The 15,965-nt window shown below is 71.1% G+C and overlaps 2 protein-coding genes across 4 annotated transcripts in view; one reads left to right on the top strand and one right to left on the bottom strand.

Moving 5' to 3' along the window:
• Positions 1-15,642, bottom strand: part of BAHCC1 (BAH domain and coiled-coil containing 1) — a 28,412-nt gene extending 12,770 nt beyond the window's left edge. The window contains exons 1-10 of one of the 3 annotated variants that reach the window (XM_072025749.1): positions 15,379-15,642; positions 13,670-13,983; positions 5,604-5,783; positions 4,574-4,696; positions 2,363-4,090; positions 2,172-2,277; positions 1,839-2,047; positions 1,563-1,721; positions 896-1,086; positions 26-383 (exon numbers count right to left, since the gene is read on the bottom strand). In XM_072025749.1, coding sequence (XP_071881850.1) covers positions 26-383; positions 896-1,086; positions 1,563-1,721; positions 1,839-2,047; positions 2,172-2,277; positions 2,363-4,090; positions 4,574-4,696; positions 5,604-5,783; positions 13,670-13,844 — 3,229 coding nt within the window. In that variant the 5' untranslated portion in view covers positions 13,845-13,983; positions 15,379-15,642. The remainder of the gene's footprint in view (positions 1-25; positions 384-895; positions 1,087-1,562; positions 1,722-1,838; positions 2,048-2,171; positions 2,278-2,362; positions 4,091-4,573; positions 4,697-5,603; positions 5,784-13,669; positions 13,984-15,378) is intronic. The other 2 variants (XM_072025748.1, XM_072025747.1) reach the window with 2 other exon arrangements.
• Positions 8,609-12,194, top strand: LOC139999076 (uncharacterized). The gene is made up of 3 exons (XM_072025718.1): positions 8,609-8,663; positions 9,491-10,307; positions 11,170-12,194. The coding sequence occupies exons 1-3, from the start codon at positions 8,609-8,611 to the stop codon at positions 11,435-11,437; spliced, it is 1,140 nt and encodes a 379-aa protein (XP_071881819.1). The 3' UTR covers positions 11,438-12,194.
• Positions 15,643-15,965: the final 323 nt, after the last annotated feature.

Raw genomic sequence — 15,965 nt, 5'->3', positions numbered from 1 at the left:
CTCCTCCTCGCCCCCGCGACCCTACCTGGCTCCAGGGATTTGGGGTAGTCGCGGGGCGGCTGGCCCTCCCCGCGCTTGTCCTCGCCGTCGCTGCCCTTGCTCTGGACGGGGACGGGGCTGTCGGCCGGGGAGCGGGGGGCCACGGCGGAGCTGGCGGCGGGGCAGACGGGTAAAGTGCAGGGGGCCGCGGGGAGAGCCACGGGGCACTTGGCCGGGTGCCGCAGGGCCGGGGAGTGGCAGCAAGGGGACAGCTTGGGGGGGCCGGGGGCTGCCGAGGACATGCCCTTGGCCGGGGGGTTTAAGGCAACTGCTTTGTGGGAGGGTTTGAGGGGCTTCTCGGGGCACACGTCCTCCAGCTCCAGGGGCTGCTCCTCCGGCTTGCGCTGCGGGGGGGGACACCGGGGTTGGCACCTGGCAGCACCACAGCACGGCCCCAGCCATAAATCCAGCCCCAAATCCCACTGCCCCCCATCCCCCTGCCCCACATCCTCCTGCCCTGTATCCCCGTGCCCCCCTTCCAGCCCCAAATCCAGCCCCACATCCCACTGCCCCCCATCCCCCTGCCCCACATCCTCCTGCCCTGTATCCCCCTGCCCCCCATCCAGCCTCAAATCCAGCCCCCCATCCCACTGCCCTGCATCCTTCTGCCCCCCTTCCAGCCCCACAATCAGCCCCACATCCCCCTGCCCCACATCTCCCAGCCCCATATCCCACCGCCCCCCATCCCACTGCCCCGCATCCCCCTGCCCCCCACCCAGCCCCATATCCCCCTGCCCCACATCCCACCCAACATCACCTCGCACCACAGCCCCAGCCCAGCCCCACGGCCCCCCACCCTTCATCCCAGCCCCCCGTCCTGCCCCCCCACCACCACCACCCCCAGCCCCGCGGGCACCTGGACGTGCGCCTGCCGCTGGATCTCGAGGGCCTGAGCCGCCCGCTGCTGCTGCAGGGCGTAGAGCTCCTGCTGCCGCAGGAACTGCGAGCGCGAGTACACGGGCAGCTGCCCCGTGTGCTGCAGGTGGGCGCCGGGACCCCGGCCCGGGTACATGGGGGGCCACAGCGACGCCTGGTCCATCACGTCGGCTGTCGGCAGCGGGGGGGGGGTTCAGCAGGGGACCCGTGGTGGGGTCACCCCGCAGCCCCCAGCATCCCATCTCCCACCCCAGCACCCTCAGCATCACCTGTAGGGACCCCCCCATCTCCCATCCCTGCACCCCAGCACCCCCAGGACCCCATCTCCCTCCCCATCCCCTTAGCACCTCCTGTAGGGCCCCCCCCATCTCCTCCCACCCCCTCAGCATCACCTATAAGGAACCCCCATCTCCCCCCGCACACTCAGCACCACCTGTAGGGACCCACCCACATCTCCCCCTACCCCCTCAGCATCACCTTTAGGGTCCCCCCCATCTCCCATCCCTGCACCCCAGCACCCCCAGGACCCCATCTTCCCCCCCCACCCCATCAGCATCACCTGCAGGGACCCCCATTTCCCACCCCAGCAGCACGACAACCCCTGGGTGCCCCCCCAGCCAGCCCCCCCAACACGCCCCCAGCCTCACCCAGCGTGTGGGGGGTGCCGTGGGCGGGGGGCTCGGTGGGCAGGATGACGAGCTGGGCGGGGGGCTCCTGGGACAGGGGGAAGACGGGCTGCATGGTGCTGGGCATGGAGGCGGGGAAGGCGGGCGGCAGGTTCTGGTGCAGCGCGGGGTGGCCGATGCCTGGGGAGGGGGTAAAGGGGAAAGAGGGGGGGGCCCGTCAGCGCCGGGGCGGGGAGGGGAGGGGGGGACGAGCCCCCCCCTGCTCCCGCAGCCCCCCCCCCCGCCGCTGGCACCGACCGTAGGAGTGTCCCCCCATCCAGATGGAGGGGCTGCGGGTGCGGGGCAGCCAGTGCGTGTGCGCCGGGTGCGCGTGGGCGGCCGGGTCCCCCCCGAGCTGTCCCGCCGGCAGCGAGGAGCCCCCCGCGATCATCAGGTGGGGGGTGAGGTCCCCGGGGCACCCCCCCGAGGGGTGCATCCGCGCGAACTCCACCAGCTCCTTGTTGTCCCTGCGGAGAGAGGGGCGGCGTGGGGCACCGCGACGTGCCCAAAGCGGCGGCACGGCGACGGGGACCCCCCACGCACATCCATCCCCCCCCCACCCCCCAAAACCACCACCACCACGGCACTTACTGGAGAAGGAGCTCTCTCCCCGGCAGCCCCAGGCGCTCCTCGCAGAGCCGGCCCCGCTCCTCCTCTGCCTCCAGGTCGATGACGTGCATGGGCCGTGCCGTGCCGGCTGCGCGGGGCAAGAGGACGGCGCGGTGAGCGCGGCACCGCCGGCACCCCAAGGCCCCCCCCGCCGCCCCCCGTCACCCCCTTACCTTTGATGCCGGTGGCCACCCGGCCCTGCCGGCCGGAGCCGCTGCCGTAGGAGGGCTCGGGGCGGCTGAGCGTGTCCTTCTGCCGCGCCACGGCCACGGCGATGCCCACGGGGGGCTGCCGCACCTCGCCCTCGCCGTGGCCCAGCTCGTGCTCCCGGCTGCGGGCGCAATCCGGCCGCTCCAGCTCCGGCTGCCCCTTGCCCGGGGGGAACTTGGCGTCCTGGTGGGCGCAGCTGCCCTTGATGCCGCCCAGCCCCACGAAGGGAGCTTTCTGGCCCACGATAAGTGCTTGGTTGCTGTACTTGAGAAGGTTCTTCATGGCCGAGACCTCGTCCGGGGGGGTCGGCATGTCCTGGCTCAGCACCGAGCCCTGAGTCATCAACGCAGCCTGCTGCAGACTCGTGCTGAAGGGGTCCAGGTAGGAGCCCTTCCTCTCCTCCGCCATGGCCATGGGGGGGCCCTGGCCCTGCACGCCCCAGGGGGGCAGGGGGGGCCCGTTGTAGCCCAGGGAGTTCAGCTCCAGGGCTTTCCGCTTGCCTTCGGGGCCGCCGCCGCCGGCCGGCTCCGCCTCGGGGCCGCCGTGCTGCTGGTGCCGGATCCGCGCCACCTTCTGCGGGGTCTGCCCGGGGGGGTCCTTGGGGCCCTTCTCTAAAGTGCAGCAGGACGGGCCCACCTTGGCACCCAGCGGGTCGGCGTGCGGGGCGCGGGAGCAGTCCGGGGCCGGCGGCACCTCGAAATAGCCCTTCTCCAGGCCGCCCTTGGGGGGCGGGGGGCCGAGGCCGGCGAAGGGGGGCCCCTCGGCCGCCCCGCCGCCCCCCAGGTACTCCAACCCCTTCAGCCGGGCGCCGGGGCCACCCCACTCGAGCCGCCGCTCCGCTTTGCCCTCCGCCTTGGCGTGGTGGTGGAAGGAGGCTCCGTAGGCGGCGGGGGGCTCGGCGCCCACCTCGCCGTGCCGCTCCTTGCCCTCGGCGCGCTCCAGCCCGCAGCTCTCGGCCGCCACTTGGAAGGAGCGGCTCTTGTCCGCCAGGTGTCCCACCGAAGGCACGAACGTGGCCCCGCTCAGCTTCAGCTCCCTCCCGGCTTTGTCCGGCAGCGGGCACAGCACGTCGGGGCCGGCGTGCAGCTGCAGGCAGGGGAAGGAACCGGCGGCAGCGGCGGCGGCGGCGCCGAGCGGGGCCGGCCCGGTGGGCACGGCGTAGGAGACGGCGTGGTGCAGCATCTGCCGCCGCTCCAGGCACTCGCCGTAGGGCGGCGGAGCCTCGGGGGCTCCCGGTTCCCTCTCTCCACGGCACGGCTCCTTGGCGCAGCGGCCGGCACGGGGCAGGGCGCTGCCGGCACAGCTGGGCAGCGCCGCGCGGCCGCCCTCGCCCTCCAGCCCCTTGGCACCCAGCAGGCAGGAGGCGAGGTGCTTGGGGCGCCCGTCGCCCGCCGCCCGGGGGGGGAGCCCCTCTTTGCAGTGCCCCTCGGGCGGCACCGGCAGCACCGCCCGGTGCCTCTCCTTGGCGTCGTCCTCCGGCGGCCGCTCCTTGCCCTCCGCCTTGCTCGCCTTCTCCTTGGCCGCCAGGAAGCGGTCGTAGTCCTTGGGGGTCTTGGGCAGGGGGCCGGCATCGCGCTCCCGGCTGCAGGAGCCAGCGGGGGGGCCGGGGGCGGCGCGGGCGATGCCGGGGAAGCCGTGGCCGGCGGAGAGCAGGGCGGGCTGGGCGGGCAGGTTGCGCAGGTAGAAGTTATCTGGAGGGGAGGGCGAGCGGGGTCAGCCCCCACCCCGGTGCGCACACGGTACCCCCCTTCCCAGCCCCGTGCCGAACAAAGGCGCGCGCGTTCGAGGCGCCCGGGGCCGCGTCCGTGCCAAGCGCCAGCTCCCCGCTAATGAGGGGAGGAGCGCGGGGGAAGGCACGGGCTAATTAGCTCCATTTCCCACCCAAACAATGTTCCCTATTAAGCGCCCGCCACAATATTGTGAAAAGCGACAGCGGCGGCGGCTGGGCCGGGTGCCCGCGACCCCGCTCCATCCCCGGGGACCCGGCACCTGCTCCATCGCCAGCCCCTCGTGCCGGGGACCCACCGCCGGGGACGGGCACCGGGGATGGGCACCGAGCCCCCCGGCAGTGCCACCGTGCCCGGCAGCCTCCCCTCTGCCCCCCCGTGAGCGCTGGGGACGTGCCCCCCACCACCACCACGGGCACCCTGCGCGGTGCCGGCCCTGGTACCTGCCTTTCTGGCTCTCGTAGAAGCGGTGCTGGCTGTAGAGGACGTTGCTGTTGCCGTGGTGGTCCAGGTGGCTCATGGGCAGGAAGGTGGACGCCAGGCTCCCGGAGAAGCGGGGGTACCCCGGGGCTGAGGGGGGGGGCGCACAGCAATCAGGGGGCCGGGACTGAGTGGCTTGCTCGCCCCATCACACCCCATCACACGCGTTGTGTGTGCCACACACCTCCTGGCCGTGCAATATCTGCCCTCCTCTCACCACGCCAGGGCTGTGAGCCCCCCCAGTGCACCCCCCACGAGATGAGGGGGGGGCTGGGGGGGCTCGGCACAGCGCTCACCGGGCTCCCCAGCCGGCACACCGGTGCGAGCCGCCCGTCAGCAGCGAGCGCTGCGCTGCCGGAGCCGCGTGCGCTGCCCGTTCCCCCCCGCCTGTCCCCGTGTCCCCCCCCCCCGTCCCCCCCTGTCCTCCCCCCCCCCCCCGGCGCGGCGCGCAGGCCCCGGCACGCCGGGAGCCAACTGGCAGCCGGTCAAACTACCAGCTGGGCCGGCTGCCAGGGCCCCGCGCCAATACCACCGCCCCGCTCCTTAACTCTGTCGGCCCCCGCTCAGGTGGGGACGGGGACGGTGGCGGCGTGCCGGGGGGGCACTGCCGGGGCTGCCCCCCCCCCTCCTCCCACAGCCCAAAGCGATTGGGAAGCGGTGTCTGGTTAATAGGGCACCCCGGGGACACCCCGCACCCTGCAGCATGACCCAAACGGGGGCTGCAGCCCCGCACAGCCCCCCCCCAGCACCCTTTTTGCAGCGGGCTGAGCCTTATCCTCGTGGGTGCCCCCCCGTGCTGGGGATGGGGGGGGTCTGTGGGATGCGCTGCCCACCCCGCTGCCACCCCGAAGCTCCCCATGCGCCACCAGCGTGCCGCGGCCACCCGCGTGCCGTGGACATCCCCCCCCATGCAGCCCGGCCACCCCGATGCCGTGGGGGCGGCCGCGACACCCGGGGGGGGGGACTCCTGCCCAGCCCTGCTCCGGCGCCCACTCACCTTCGTGGGAGTGCGAGAACCAGATTTGGGAGGTGCCGGAGTGCGGCCCGCGGAACGCCGGCTCCGGGGGGGACGCGGCGGGGCCCGAGGGGTGGCTGGGGGCCCCCGAGCCCAGGCTGCTGCTCAGGAAGCTCCCCATGAAGGACGAGGCGGGTGCGCTCCCCATCAGTCCGCTCCCTGCTGCGGGGGGGAGAGGAGAGAGTCAGGGGGAGCCCCCAGCCCCCCGCCACGCACGCGCACCCCCGGCCCCCCTCGCTCGCCGTGCGCTCACACATTTGTGCACAGCCAGGCGTGCACGCGCTTCCTGAGCACACTGCTTGTGCACGCTGCTTGTGCGCACACACCACGGGCACGTGCACGCTCGGGTACAGGCACACCTCATGGGATTGTGCCCCTCGTGGCCCCCCCAGCCCCACCTGGGGGTGCGCGAGGTGCAGCAGAGACGCACGGGGAGCTCCCGTGTCCTGCCCTGACCCCGCGTGCACGTCGTGGGCACACACGTGTGCCAGCGCATGGGAGGCTTTGCACACGCGTGTGCCTCCCCGCACCGCTGCCCGGAGTGGCTGCAGGACACCGGCTGCCCCCAGGGCCCGTGCCATGCTGTGCCACGCTGTGCCATGCTGTGCCACGCTGTGCCATGCCATGCAGCCAGGGCACGCCGGGCCAGCCCGCTGCCAGCAGGGGCAGCTGCCAGCTGCAGCAGCCGGAGCCCTGCCAGTGCCCAGGGGCGGTGGCAGGAGGCTGGGGACATGGGGACAGCCGGCAGTGACCGGGGCAGCAGCTTCCCGGAGCAACGCCCTGCGGGGGCCAGCACACCGGGGGGGTGCCGTGCACAAATGTGCACAAATGTGCGCGCGTGGGCACGGAGAACACCACAGGGGAGGGCACACGACGCAAAGGGCAGGGGGGCAGCCCCCACCTGGCCTTTCCTTGCACTTGGGGGGGGTGGAGAGGGGGGCATGGAGCTCCCCAACGGGGACGCCCCCGCCCCGCAGGGCCGGGCGGGCTGAGCCGTGAGATCATGGTGGAAACATCGCAGCCGGTAGCCAGCGGCCGGGTGGGAGCGGGGGGGGTGCTTGGCCTCGCTCCCCGCCTGCATGTGTTTGCCGACGTGGGCTGGCGGGGACCGCGGCTGCCTGGCCCCTCCGTGGCACGGCTCGGCACGGCTCGGCACGGCTCGGCATGGCACAGCAGAGCCCAGGGCTGGCCGGCCGCCCGGCCGGGGCAGGAAGTGATGCTTTGCTCTCTAAGCCGGCCCACGCTCCCCGGCTAATCCCGCCGGGATGCCTCTGGGATGAGTGTCGGGGATGTGGTTTCAGGCAGCTCGCTCTCTTCCTGCGCTGGCCGGCTCGGGGGCCGAACCCGGACCGGGGCCGCGCGTGGGTTGGGGGCACGGCCGCACCCTGCCCGCGGCCCTGGGAACCGGCACCGAGCGGGACGGGACCCGGCATCGCCCCCGGGCACCGTGCAGGAGAACGGAGCAGGGGGGGACCCCGGCACCGGGTGCCCCCACGGAGCTGGGAGGCGTGAGCTCGGCAGGAAGCCGAGGTTTCCAGAAGGAGCCTTTTCTGGAAGCCGAGCACTGGGGCTGGACCAAAACCCGCGCGCTCACGGCCCCGGGGCAGTGGCCGGGCCCCGATCCGCTCTCTCGCACACCCTCCTCTCCCCCCACGTCCCGTCCCAGCCGCTGACTCACGCCCCCTGGCACGGCCGGGTCCCCAGGCGCACGCTGCTGGCCCCCGCGCCGTTCCCACCCTGCTCGCACGCCCGCACGCACGCTCGCCCCGGCAGCTCGCACGCTCCGGCCCCAGCTCGGCTCCGCGCCCCCTTCCCACGGCCCCGGCTCTCCCCCACCGCGGGGGCTGCGGGTTGCAGGCGGCCCCCCCAGCAGGAGAGGATTTGGGGGGGGGTCCTGAGGCCGTGCAGAACTCAGCTCATCCCCGAGCACACGGCACCGGGGAGGGCGCGGTGCCATGGGACCCATCCTGCCCCCCGCAGCCCCTCAGCAGCGCCCGCCTGGGAACTCCCTGGCCCTGCTCCCTGCACCCGGGGGCCAGCGCCGTGACTCAGCCCCGCTGGGCACCGCTCCCGGCTCCAGCACAGCCTGGCCGGGCAGAAAATCCCCCCCCCCGGGAGCCAGCACGGAGGGGACCGACCGCAGCCGTGCTTTGGGGAGTGCGGGGCTCCGCCACTGGTCACTGCTCGCGCCTGTGCTGGGAGCTCCCACACGGCCACGTGGGATCCGTGCCAGCCCCACAGCCACCCGTGTCCTGCTCCCCCCCGAGCTGAGCTGGCCTGGAAAGGGAAACTGAGGCACGGGAGGCGGTGGGGCCATGCGGGTGGATGTGGGCGCTCGCAGCACCCCGGGGCTCCCCGAAATGGGGCTGGGAGGGAGGCGCAGGGCTGGAGGAAGGGGTTAAAAGCGAAGCTGCGTTTTGTTCTGATCCCCTGCCAAACCGCGGGGGCCGGGAAGCCCAGGGTGGGATATGGGGAGGGGGGGGGAGCTCGGGGGCTTTTCGCCAGGGCAGCCCCGGCCCCAAACCCACCGGGGTCACGGCAGCGACGACCGCAGTGACGGGCAGCGGTGGGACCTGGGGGGGGAAACGCGGGGCAGAGCAGGGCGTGAGCCCCCCCAGGGCCACGTTTCGCCCCCGCGCCGGGCCCAGCGCAGATGGGAATGTGCTGGGAAGACGGAAAGTTTCCCCCCCGGCGGCGAGCGGGGCCGCGGGAGCGCTCCGGCCACATCTGCTCGGGCCGAGCCGCGTTCTGGGCGCCCGCCCGGAGCGGGGCGCGGGGCCACGGGCGCCTGACCAAGGCAGCGCTGCCGGGAAAGGGAGGGGGTCCCCGGCCCCGCTCCCACGCAGCATCCTCCCTGCCTCCCTCCCTCCCTCTCCAGGAAGGCCCCGGCTCTTCCCGCGCTCCACGGCCCCGCTGCTCCCAACCCCTGCTGTGCCCCCGCGATTTGGGGGCTCCTTTTTAAGCTCCAGGCTCCCCCCGCCCTAGGGATGCGCAACAGGGACCTGGAGCAGCCAGAGCTGGGGGTTGGGAAGAGGGGCGACGGCCCCCCCAGGGATGCCGTGGTCCCTGCTCCAAGCTCGGGCACGCGGCCCAGGCCAGGCACGGGTCCCCACGTCACCACGGCCGTCCCCAGGGCTGTCCCGGGAGGAGCGGGGAGGCGGGCAGCCGGGACGTGCGTGGGGTGCGGGGTAGAGTTACTGCCTCGGCTATTTCGGGGCTGGAACATTCCTAACGGGGCCGAGGCTGCACGCGGAGCCGCCGGAGCTGGCGGGGACCCTCCTGGCACCGCGGGCCGGCAGCAGCCGGTGGCACGCGGGGCGCACGGCGGCGGCACACAACGGGGACGAGGACGCAGCAGAGCCCTGGGACCCCCCCCCCAGCCCTGCCCGGGGACCCCCAGCCCTGGGCGCGACCACATCCTCAGCCCGGCACAATAACGACATCCGCGGTCGTTAATAACCTCCCCCCCTCACGTCCGCCAGCTGCTCCCCTGGATGTGCCACCTCCGGTCCCGTTCCTCCCAGGCACGGTGCAGGATGCGGCCCCCGGCCCCGGGAACCCCCTCGGGGGAGGCGCTGGGGCTGCAGGACCCCCCCCCAGCTCCCTCCCGGCCCCGCACGCCTCGTGCCGCGCTCCCCTCGGCGCACGGCGCTTTTTAACCCAACGTGGCCCCTTTAAACATTGGGCAAATAGGAAATAAGTGTAATATAATTTCCTCGGTGTTATAATTTAAGATTAATCCATATTGTTATGGCACTAAATAAATGCTGTAATATTGAAACGCAGTTCAAATTAGCTTGACAGAGTGCCAGAAGTACAATTAAAACGTTATCCGATGGGTAATCACCAGCCCGGCTCTCCGCGCTAAGTGCCACTTGCAATCTGTCGGCTGCTGACGGAGGGAAAGGGGAGGCTGGAAGGGGAGCAGGGGCTGCAGCGGGGCCGCGCGTGCAAACCCGCTGCTGGCTGCACGCTGCTCGCACACGGCCGCTGCACGCACACCGCTCGCGTGGCCGCTGCCGGGGGCTCGCTGCGTGCCCCTTGCGCGCCTGACGCCCGCGGCTCCACACGCAGCCCCCTTGCACGGCTGCTGGGGGCTCTTGCACGGCCCCTGGGGGCTCTTGCACGACCGCCGGGGGCTCTTGCACAACCGCTGGGGGCTCTTGCACGGCCGGCAGCCAGTGCACGCCGCTCCGGGCACGCTGCTCCGCGCCGCCTGCTCGCACGGCCGCCGTGCGCCCCCGCCACAGGCAGCTTGCACAGCCCAGAGGCCATTTTGGGAGCAGCCGCCGGCCCCGCACAGGACGGGGGCCGTGGAGCAGCCAGAAAGGGCCCAGGGGTCCCCGTCCCTCGCCCCACAGCCCCACGGAGCCCCCAAATCTCACCCGGCCCCGTGCAAAGCTCCGCACCCTCAACGCGCCTTCAGCCCTCGCCCCGTGCGCACATGGGGATCCCCGTGCACCCAACGGGAGGGGAAAGGAGCAAACCCCGAGGGGCTGCGGTGCTGTGCCCCCCCCCGGGATCCCCTCCAGCACCGGGACACCCCAGTGCCCACCGCGGGGACCCCGTTGGGGACCGGGTGCTGGCGGTGCGGCGGGGCCGGGCCGGGAGGCGCGCGCAGCGCTGTGCCCATCTGTTTCGTTTTACGGAGCGGATAAAGAAGAACTCCAAGAATGAGATTATTGGGTGAGTGTTTATTTACCCGCTATCGCGGGCGGGAGGGAGGGGCCGCAGTTCAAAGCCCGTGTGAATCTTTGCAAAGTCACTGAGTAGCCAAATCCTGCTATTTTTATTTTCTGCTATAATTACCAGCTCGGCTGTCGCGGAGCGCTGCCATCAGCGCCCGGCCCCGCGCGGGGAGACCAAGCGGCTGCACGGGGGCAGCTCCGGGGCCAGGGACGGGGCTGAAGAGCCCAGGAAGCAAAGGGGAAACCGGGGGGGGCACCCACAAAAACCCTTTTGCCATCCTCTCCCCCCCCACAGCCCCTCCTGGTGGGGTCAGCGCCAAGCCCCCCGTGCGCACCGGTGCTTCGCCCCCGCAGCTCCGCGGAGCCCGGAGGCATCACAACCCACACGGCCCTCCCCAGGGCCGCCCAGCTCCGGCCCCCCCCCGAGCCCCCCAACCCACGGGCGGGGGTCTCAGCCCTGAACACAGGAGGACAAAGGAGGGAAGGGGCCGTGCGGCCGCCCCCGCGTTGGGGGGATCGCGGCGCGGCGGTGCTGCGGCTCTCTGCCTTCCCCCGGCACACACACACGCGCCCGGCCGCGGCTCCGCGCGGCTCCAAATAATAACTAATGAACAGATGAAACCACTCAGCTGTAATTCCACAAGATTTGGGTTTCTCAGCATTCTGCTTTTTTTCTCCCTGACACATGTGCGTTTACCTCCCGCCTCCCCCTCCCCCAGTAATCTGCAGCAGAAGTGTCACTAATAAGGAGTAGACAAGTTAATCTCAAAATCTGTTTTAACTTTGACACCTACTTTTTTTTTTTTTTCCCCCCCCATTTTTTCTTTTTTTTTTAAATAAAAACTCGGCGCATGTTGCAGGGAGGCCGGCGAGCCGCGGAGGAGCCCGAGCACCGCGGCCGTGCCGCCGCCGCCGCCTCCCAGCCCCTCACCCGGATTAAATCCTTCGCGAGCACCGAGCCGGTGGCCGAGGTGCAGCGGCGCCAGCGCCGGGGCTGGATGGGGATCACCACGTCCCCAACCCCCCCGCCAACAAACCCGGGGATGGAGGCCACGAGGCCGAGCGGGAGCCCCCCCCGAGGCCCCACCTGTTTTATGGCCCGGCCCTGCCCCAGCAACGCCGGGGTGAAAAAATGCAGCGCTCGGCCTGGAATTTAATCCAGCGAGGGAGGAGGACAGCTGCGGGGAGCTGCGCGCCGAGAGCGGCCGCCAGCGGGGAGCAGCCTCCGGGCTGCACGGCGGCACCGGCACCGTGCCATGGCCGGGCTGCACACCAGCACCGTGCCGCACACCGGCACCGTGCCGCAGAGCGGGAGCAGCACCGGCAGCACCCCGGGGCTCCCGGCGCAGCGCCGTGCCGCTGCGAGCCCCCCCCCGGTGCCGCGAGCCATCGCGGCGCACCGAGGGCTCGGCGCGGTGACAAACAGCCCGGCGCGCTCTCAGCGATATTTTCCTCCATAAAAACGTCAGGAGGGCAGAAACGGAGGCCCTGGGTAAAGCCGGCAGTCGGCAGAACCTGTTTGGCCGAGTTTCCCACCCTCCGGCCTCCCCCCGGCTCGCCAAAACCCCCCCGCCCCGCTGCGGCACGGGGGGCACCGCAGGCACGCCGGGAACCCCGCTCCCTGCCCTGCGGCACGCCTGGAGCGCGGCACCGGGCAGGGGGGCCCCGGTGCCTCCTGACCCCTCCAGCAGTGGGGCAGGGCCCCCCCCGAACCCCCCCCCGGCACCGGGCAGGGCCGCGGCTCCTCCGCGCTCGGGCCCCCAGCGCCGTCTCGCGCCGTCATTTGCATGGTCCCGGTGCCAAAAACAGATGCAAAGCGAAGCATTTGTTTGTAATAACTGCGCAGCCCTGAATTATGGCTTTAATAAAATCAAGCTAAACATTTTTTATCTCCTTTTTTTTCTCAGGGCTACTTCCAAGCCCCGAGCGCTCAGCAAAGGCTCCTGGGAGGTGTAGTCCGGCCGGGAGCCATTTGGGGAGCGGGACCGGGGGGCCTCCCCCCCCCTCTCTACCCCCCCAAGAGCCGGCGCCGTGCCCCGGGGCGGCCGCGTGCCGTACGGCCCCGCCGCCGCCGCCCGGCGAACCGCGGGCTGGCTCCCGGTGCTGGGCGGGGTAATTATCAAAATTATCAATCATCGGCGGTAATTACCACCGCACGGCTCCCGGCCCCGTGGCGTGGCCGCCGGGTCCTGGCCCCGTTCGGGTTTTGCCCGAGCGCCGTTCCCGTAGGCGCGGGAGCCTCCGAGCGTGGTCGCCGGGAACGTCTCCGGCTGCGGCGGCCCTGCCAAAGCCCGGAATATTTTTAGCTCTTTCTGTTGTTGGGTTTGGCTTCTCCTTTTTTTTTTTTTTTTTCTTAAAAAAAAAAAAAAAAGGCGAGTTTCTGCAGGGGTATTTTTAGCCCGATCCATGTTATTTTAACAGCCTCCTTTGCTTTCGGGCTCCCATGTGTCGCCCAGACCCCGGCGGCGGGCGCGAGGGGCCGCCGAGCTGCGGGAACCCGTGCGGCTCCGTCCCCACCGGGGAGCCCCTCCCGGTTAACGGCAGCCTGGGGGGGGGGGACCCAGCCAGGGGCTGCCCCCCCCCGGGAACCATCGGCACAAAGCGAAACCGCCCCGGTCGCGGGCCCAATCCTGCGCTGCGTCCCGGCACCCCGGTGTCCCCCCGTTTTCCATCTCCTCGCAGGAACCCGAGCCGCCCCCCCCCCGGCACCCGACGCGGCCCGGCCGTGCCCCCCGCCCTAATCCATGCACTAATTGTAATCCCATTAAAGCAGATATAATTTTATTAGTATTCACAGCTCATCAAGGCGCTGCCGCCGTGCGACGGAGAGAAAAACGCCGGCGGGGAGCGGGAGGCCCCGGGCGGCACCGGCTGAGCAACGGATCCAGCCCCGGCTCCGTGCTCCCCGAACCCGGCCCCGCTCCACGCACCCCGCTGGGACCCCCCCCTTGCTTTGCAGCCCCCCCTGCAGCCCCGCACGGCCGTGGCCGAGCGCTCCTCACCGCACACAAAGCCGCGGCAGCCGGCGGGGCCGCACCGAGGATGCACCAAGCCCGGCTCCGGTACCGGGCACCGGCTGCAGCCGGTAACGGGAAGGTGGGAGCTGCAAATCCGTCCCCCCCCCGAGATGTGGGTGCAGGACGGGGATTTTTTTGATTTTTATTTTTTTTGCTGCGCATAACGGCGCCGTTGTTTGCCCCGAGCGCGCCGCCTCGGCCCGGCGGGGAGCAGCGTTGGCACAGAGGGGGGGTCCCCGGGAGACGCCGCCGTGCCAGCGACCCCCGTGCCGCCACCCGGAGCCCCTCATGCAGGATGCGACCCCCCGGCCCTCCCCAACAGCCCCCCCCCGGTGCTGCTGACCTGAGTGCGTGGCCATGGAGATGGGCGCGGGGAAGAACTTGGCGGGCTGGAAGTGGCCGGGGGGCTGCACGGTGCTGTGCGCCGAGCCCGAGACGCGCCCCGTGCCGTGCCGGTGCCCGAGGCCTCCCCGCTCCGCCAACAGCCGCGGCGGGGGCGCGAAGTCACGGCCGTCCATGCCGGGGGCCGGAGGGGGGCAAGAGCCCACCCGGGGGGGGGGGGGCCCGGGGGCTGCTCGGTGATCCTCAGCGCCGCGGCGGGCCGGGCTGGGCGGCGTGCCGCGCTCGGGGCCGGGGCTGCCGGCTCATCCTCCGCTCCTGGAGAGAAAAAAAAGCAGAGCGTGAGAGCACGGCCAGACCCCCGGTAACCCCCCCACGGTTTCCCACCACCGCTTTTTTTAATTTTTTTTAATTTTTTTTTAATTTTTATTATTTTTAATTTTTTTGGCATCACCCCCGGTGCGCGGTTCCCCGGTTTCCCCCCCGGTTCCACCGAGCCCTCTGCGCCCGCTCCCCCCCGGTGCTCGTTCCCCTTCGCTCCGCTCCCGTTTCCCCGCTCGGTGCCGCCGCCGCTCCCGGTGCGCGGCCGCCCCGGTTCCTCGGCCCCCGCTCCCCCCCGGTGCCCTGCTCCCGACCCACCTCCCCCTCCCGTTTTCCTGCCGCTCGTTTCCCCTCCGCAATCCCCGTTCCCCCGGTGCGCATCGCCCCCATCCCTGCGCACGGGGCCCCGGCCGCTCTCCGCGTCCCGGGCACGGCCCCCGGTGCTCGCCACGGTCCCCGGTGCTCGGGCCCCGGCCTCTCTCCTCTTTCTCCCCCCCCCGCCGCCCGGGCTCCGTTTCCCGTCTCCCCCCCCCCCCTCCCGTTCGCCTCCTTCCTTCCTTTCCCCCCCGGCCTCCGCCACCGGGGCTCGGTTCTCCGGGCCGGCGGAGAGGCCGCACAAAGCAGCGGCGGAGAGGCCGCCCGGTGCGCCGGGCCCGCCGGGGCATTGTTCTCGGCAGCACCGGGGCCGGAGGGCCCCGAGCCGGGGGGGTGCCCGCAGCCGCCTCCGGGGCCGGGGCGAACAAAGGGGGAACGGAACCGCGGAGCTCAACCGGGGGGGGTGGGGGGGTCCCGGGGGGAGCCGAGCCGGGGCCGGCACCGGGCGGTATTGTCCGCGGGCGGCCCCCGGCCCGAGCACGGCGGGGAGAGGAGCTGAGAGCGCAGCCCCCCCCCCCCCCAGGGTGTACAGGGAGGTTAGGGGGTGAGGGGGGGGGGGCAGAGGTTTGTTTGTTTTTATTTTTATTATTTTTATTTTTTTTTTTGGGGGGGTTCAAATTAAAAATAAACGGGGAAATTATAATTTAAAAAATAAAAATCAAAATCAACACGAGGGAGAAAATCGCAGTTTTTTATTTTTTTTTTTTTTTAAAGAAGGCGGAAAAAAAAATAAATCCGAAATAAAAAAATAAATCCGAAATAAAAAAATAAATCCAAAATAAAAAAATAAATCCAAAATAACGCAAAAAAAAAAAATAAATAAAAAAGGGCAAAAATAATAAAATTTAAAAAAAATCGCTCCGAGCTTCTCTCACCCCCCCCCAGCACCATCCATACACACACACACACCACACACACAGAACCCCCCCCCCTTTTTTTCTCCCCCCCCCACCTCCCGCCCCGGCGAGCAGCAGCGCAAACAAAAAACCGCCCGCGCCCCAAGTGCCCGGCACTCACCGGAGGGGCGTTCCGCGCGGCGAGGGGGGGGCACGGCGAAGAGAGGGAGCGGCGCGGGGCGGCCCCGCCGGGGTGCGCACGGTGGTGGCGGTGGCGGTAGCTGAGCTCCGCCGGTCCCCCCGCGCACTGCCCATGCACCGGCTGCGCCTGCAGAAAGGGAGCGGGGGCCCCGCCGCGCCTCCCCGCCCGCCGCGCACTCCGCCGCGCGACGCGCCCCGCATGCTAATAAGCGCGTGCCGCGCGCGCGCCCCCTGATTGGCCGCCGCGCGGCGCTCGCGCCCCGCCGGCCCCTCTCTCTCTCTCCCTTGCCCCTCTCTCCCTCTCCCTTCTCCTCCCTTTCCCGCCCCCGCCCCCGCCGCGCCTCCCAATAGGCTGGCCGGGAGCCAGGCGCCTGCCAATCAGGGCGCGCCGGGGGTTGCTCCGCGAGGCGGCGGCGCCGAATTCAAGCCCCCGCGGCGGATGAATGGGGGGAGGAGGCGGCGCGCGCGCGCCAAACGCAGCCAGGGGGGCGCGCCGGCGCGCTCCGGCCTCCCCGAGCGCGCGCGCGCGCGCTTTCTCCCTCCTCTCCCTCCTCTCCCTCCCTCCTC

Source organism: Anas platyrhynchos, chromosome 19 (genome assembly GCF_047663525.1).
Source record: "Anas platyrhynchos isolate ZD024472 breed Pekin duck chromosome 19, IASCAAS_PekinDuck_T2T, whole genome shotgun sequence".
NCBI lineage: Eukaryota > Metazoa > Chordata > Aves > Anseriformes > Anatidae > Anas > Anas platyrhynchos.
The sequence above is the reverse complement of the archived record's forward strand: the minus strand, read 5'-3'. Positions and strand labels throughout refer to the sequence as shown.

Excerpts from the sequence above, each read along its gene's own strand:
- LOC139999076 (XM_072025718.1), top strand. The coding sequence starts at position 8,609 with ATGCGCAACAGGGACCTGGAGCAGCCAGAGCTGGGGGTTGGGAAGAGG. Across the intron at positions 8,664-9,490 it reads GGTTGGGAAGAGGGGCGACG|TGCCACTTGCAATCTGTCGG; the intron begins GCCCCCCCAGGG and ends CTCCGCGCTAAG. Across the intron at positions 10,308-11,169 it reads TCCAAGAATGAGATTATTGG|GGAGGCCGGCGAGCCGCGGA; the intron begins GTGAGTGTTTAT and ends CGCATGTTGCAG.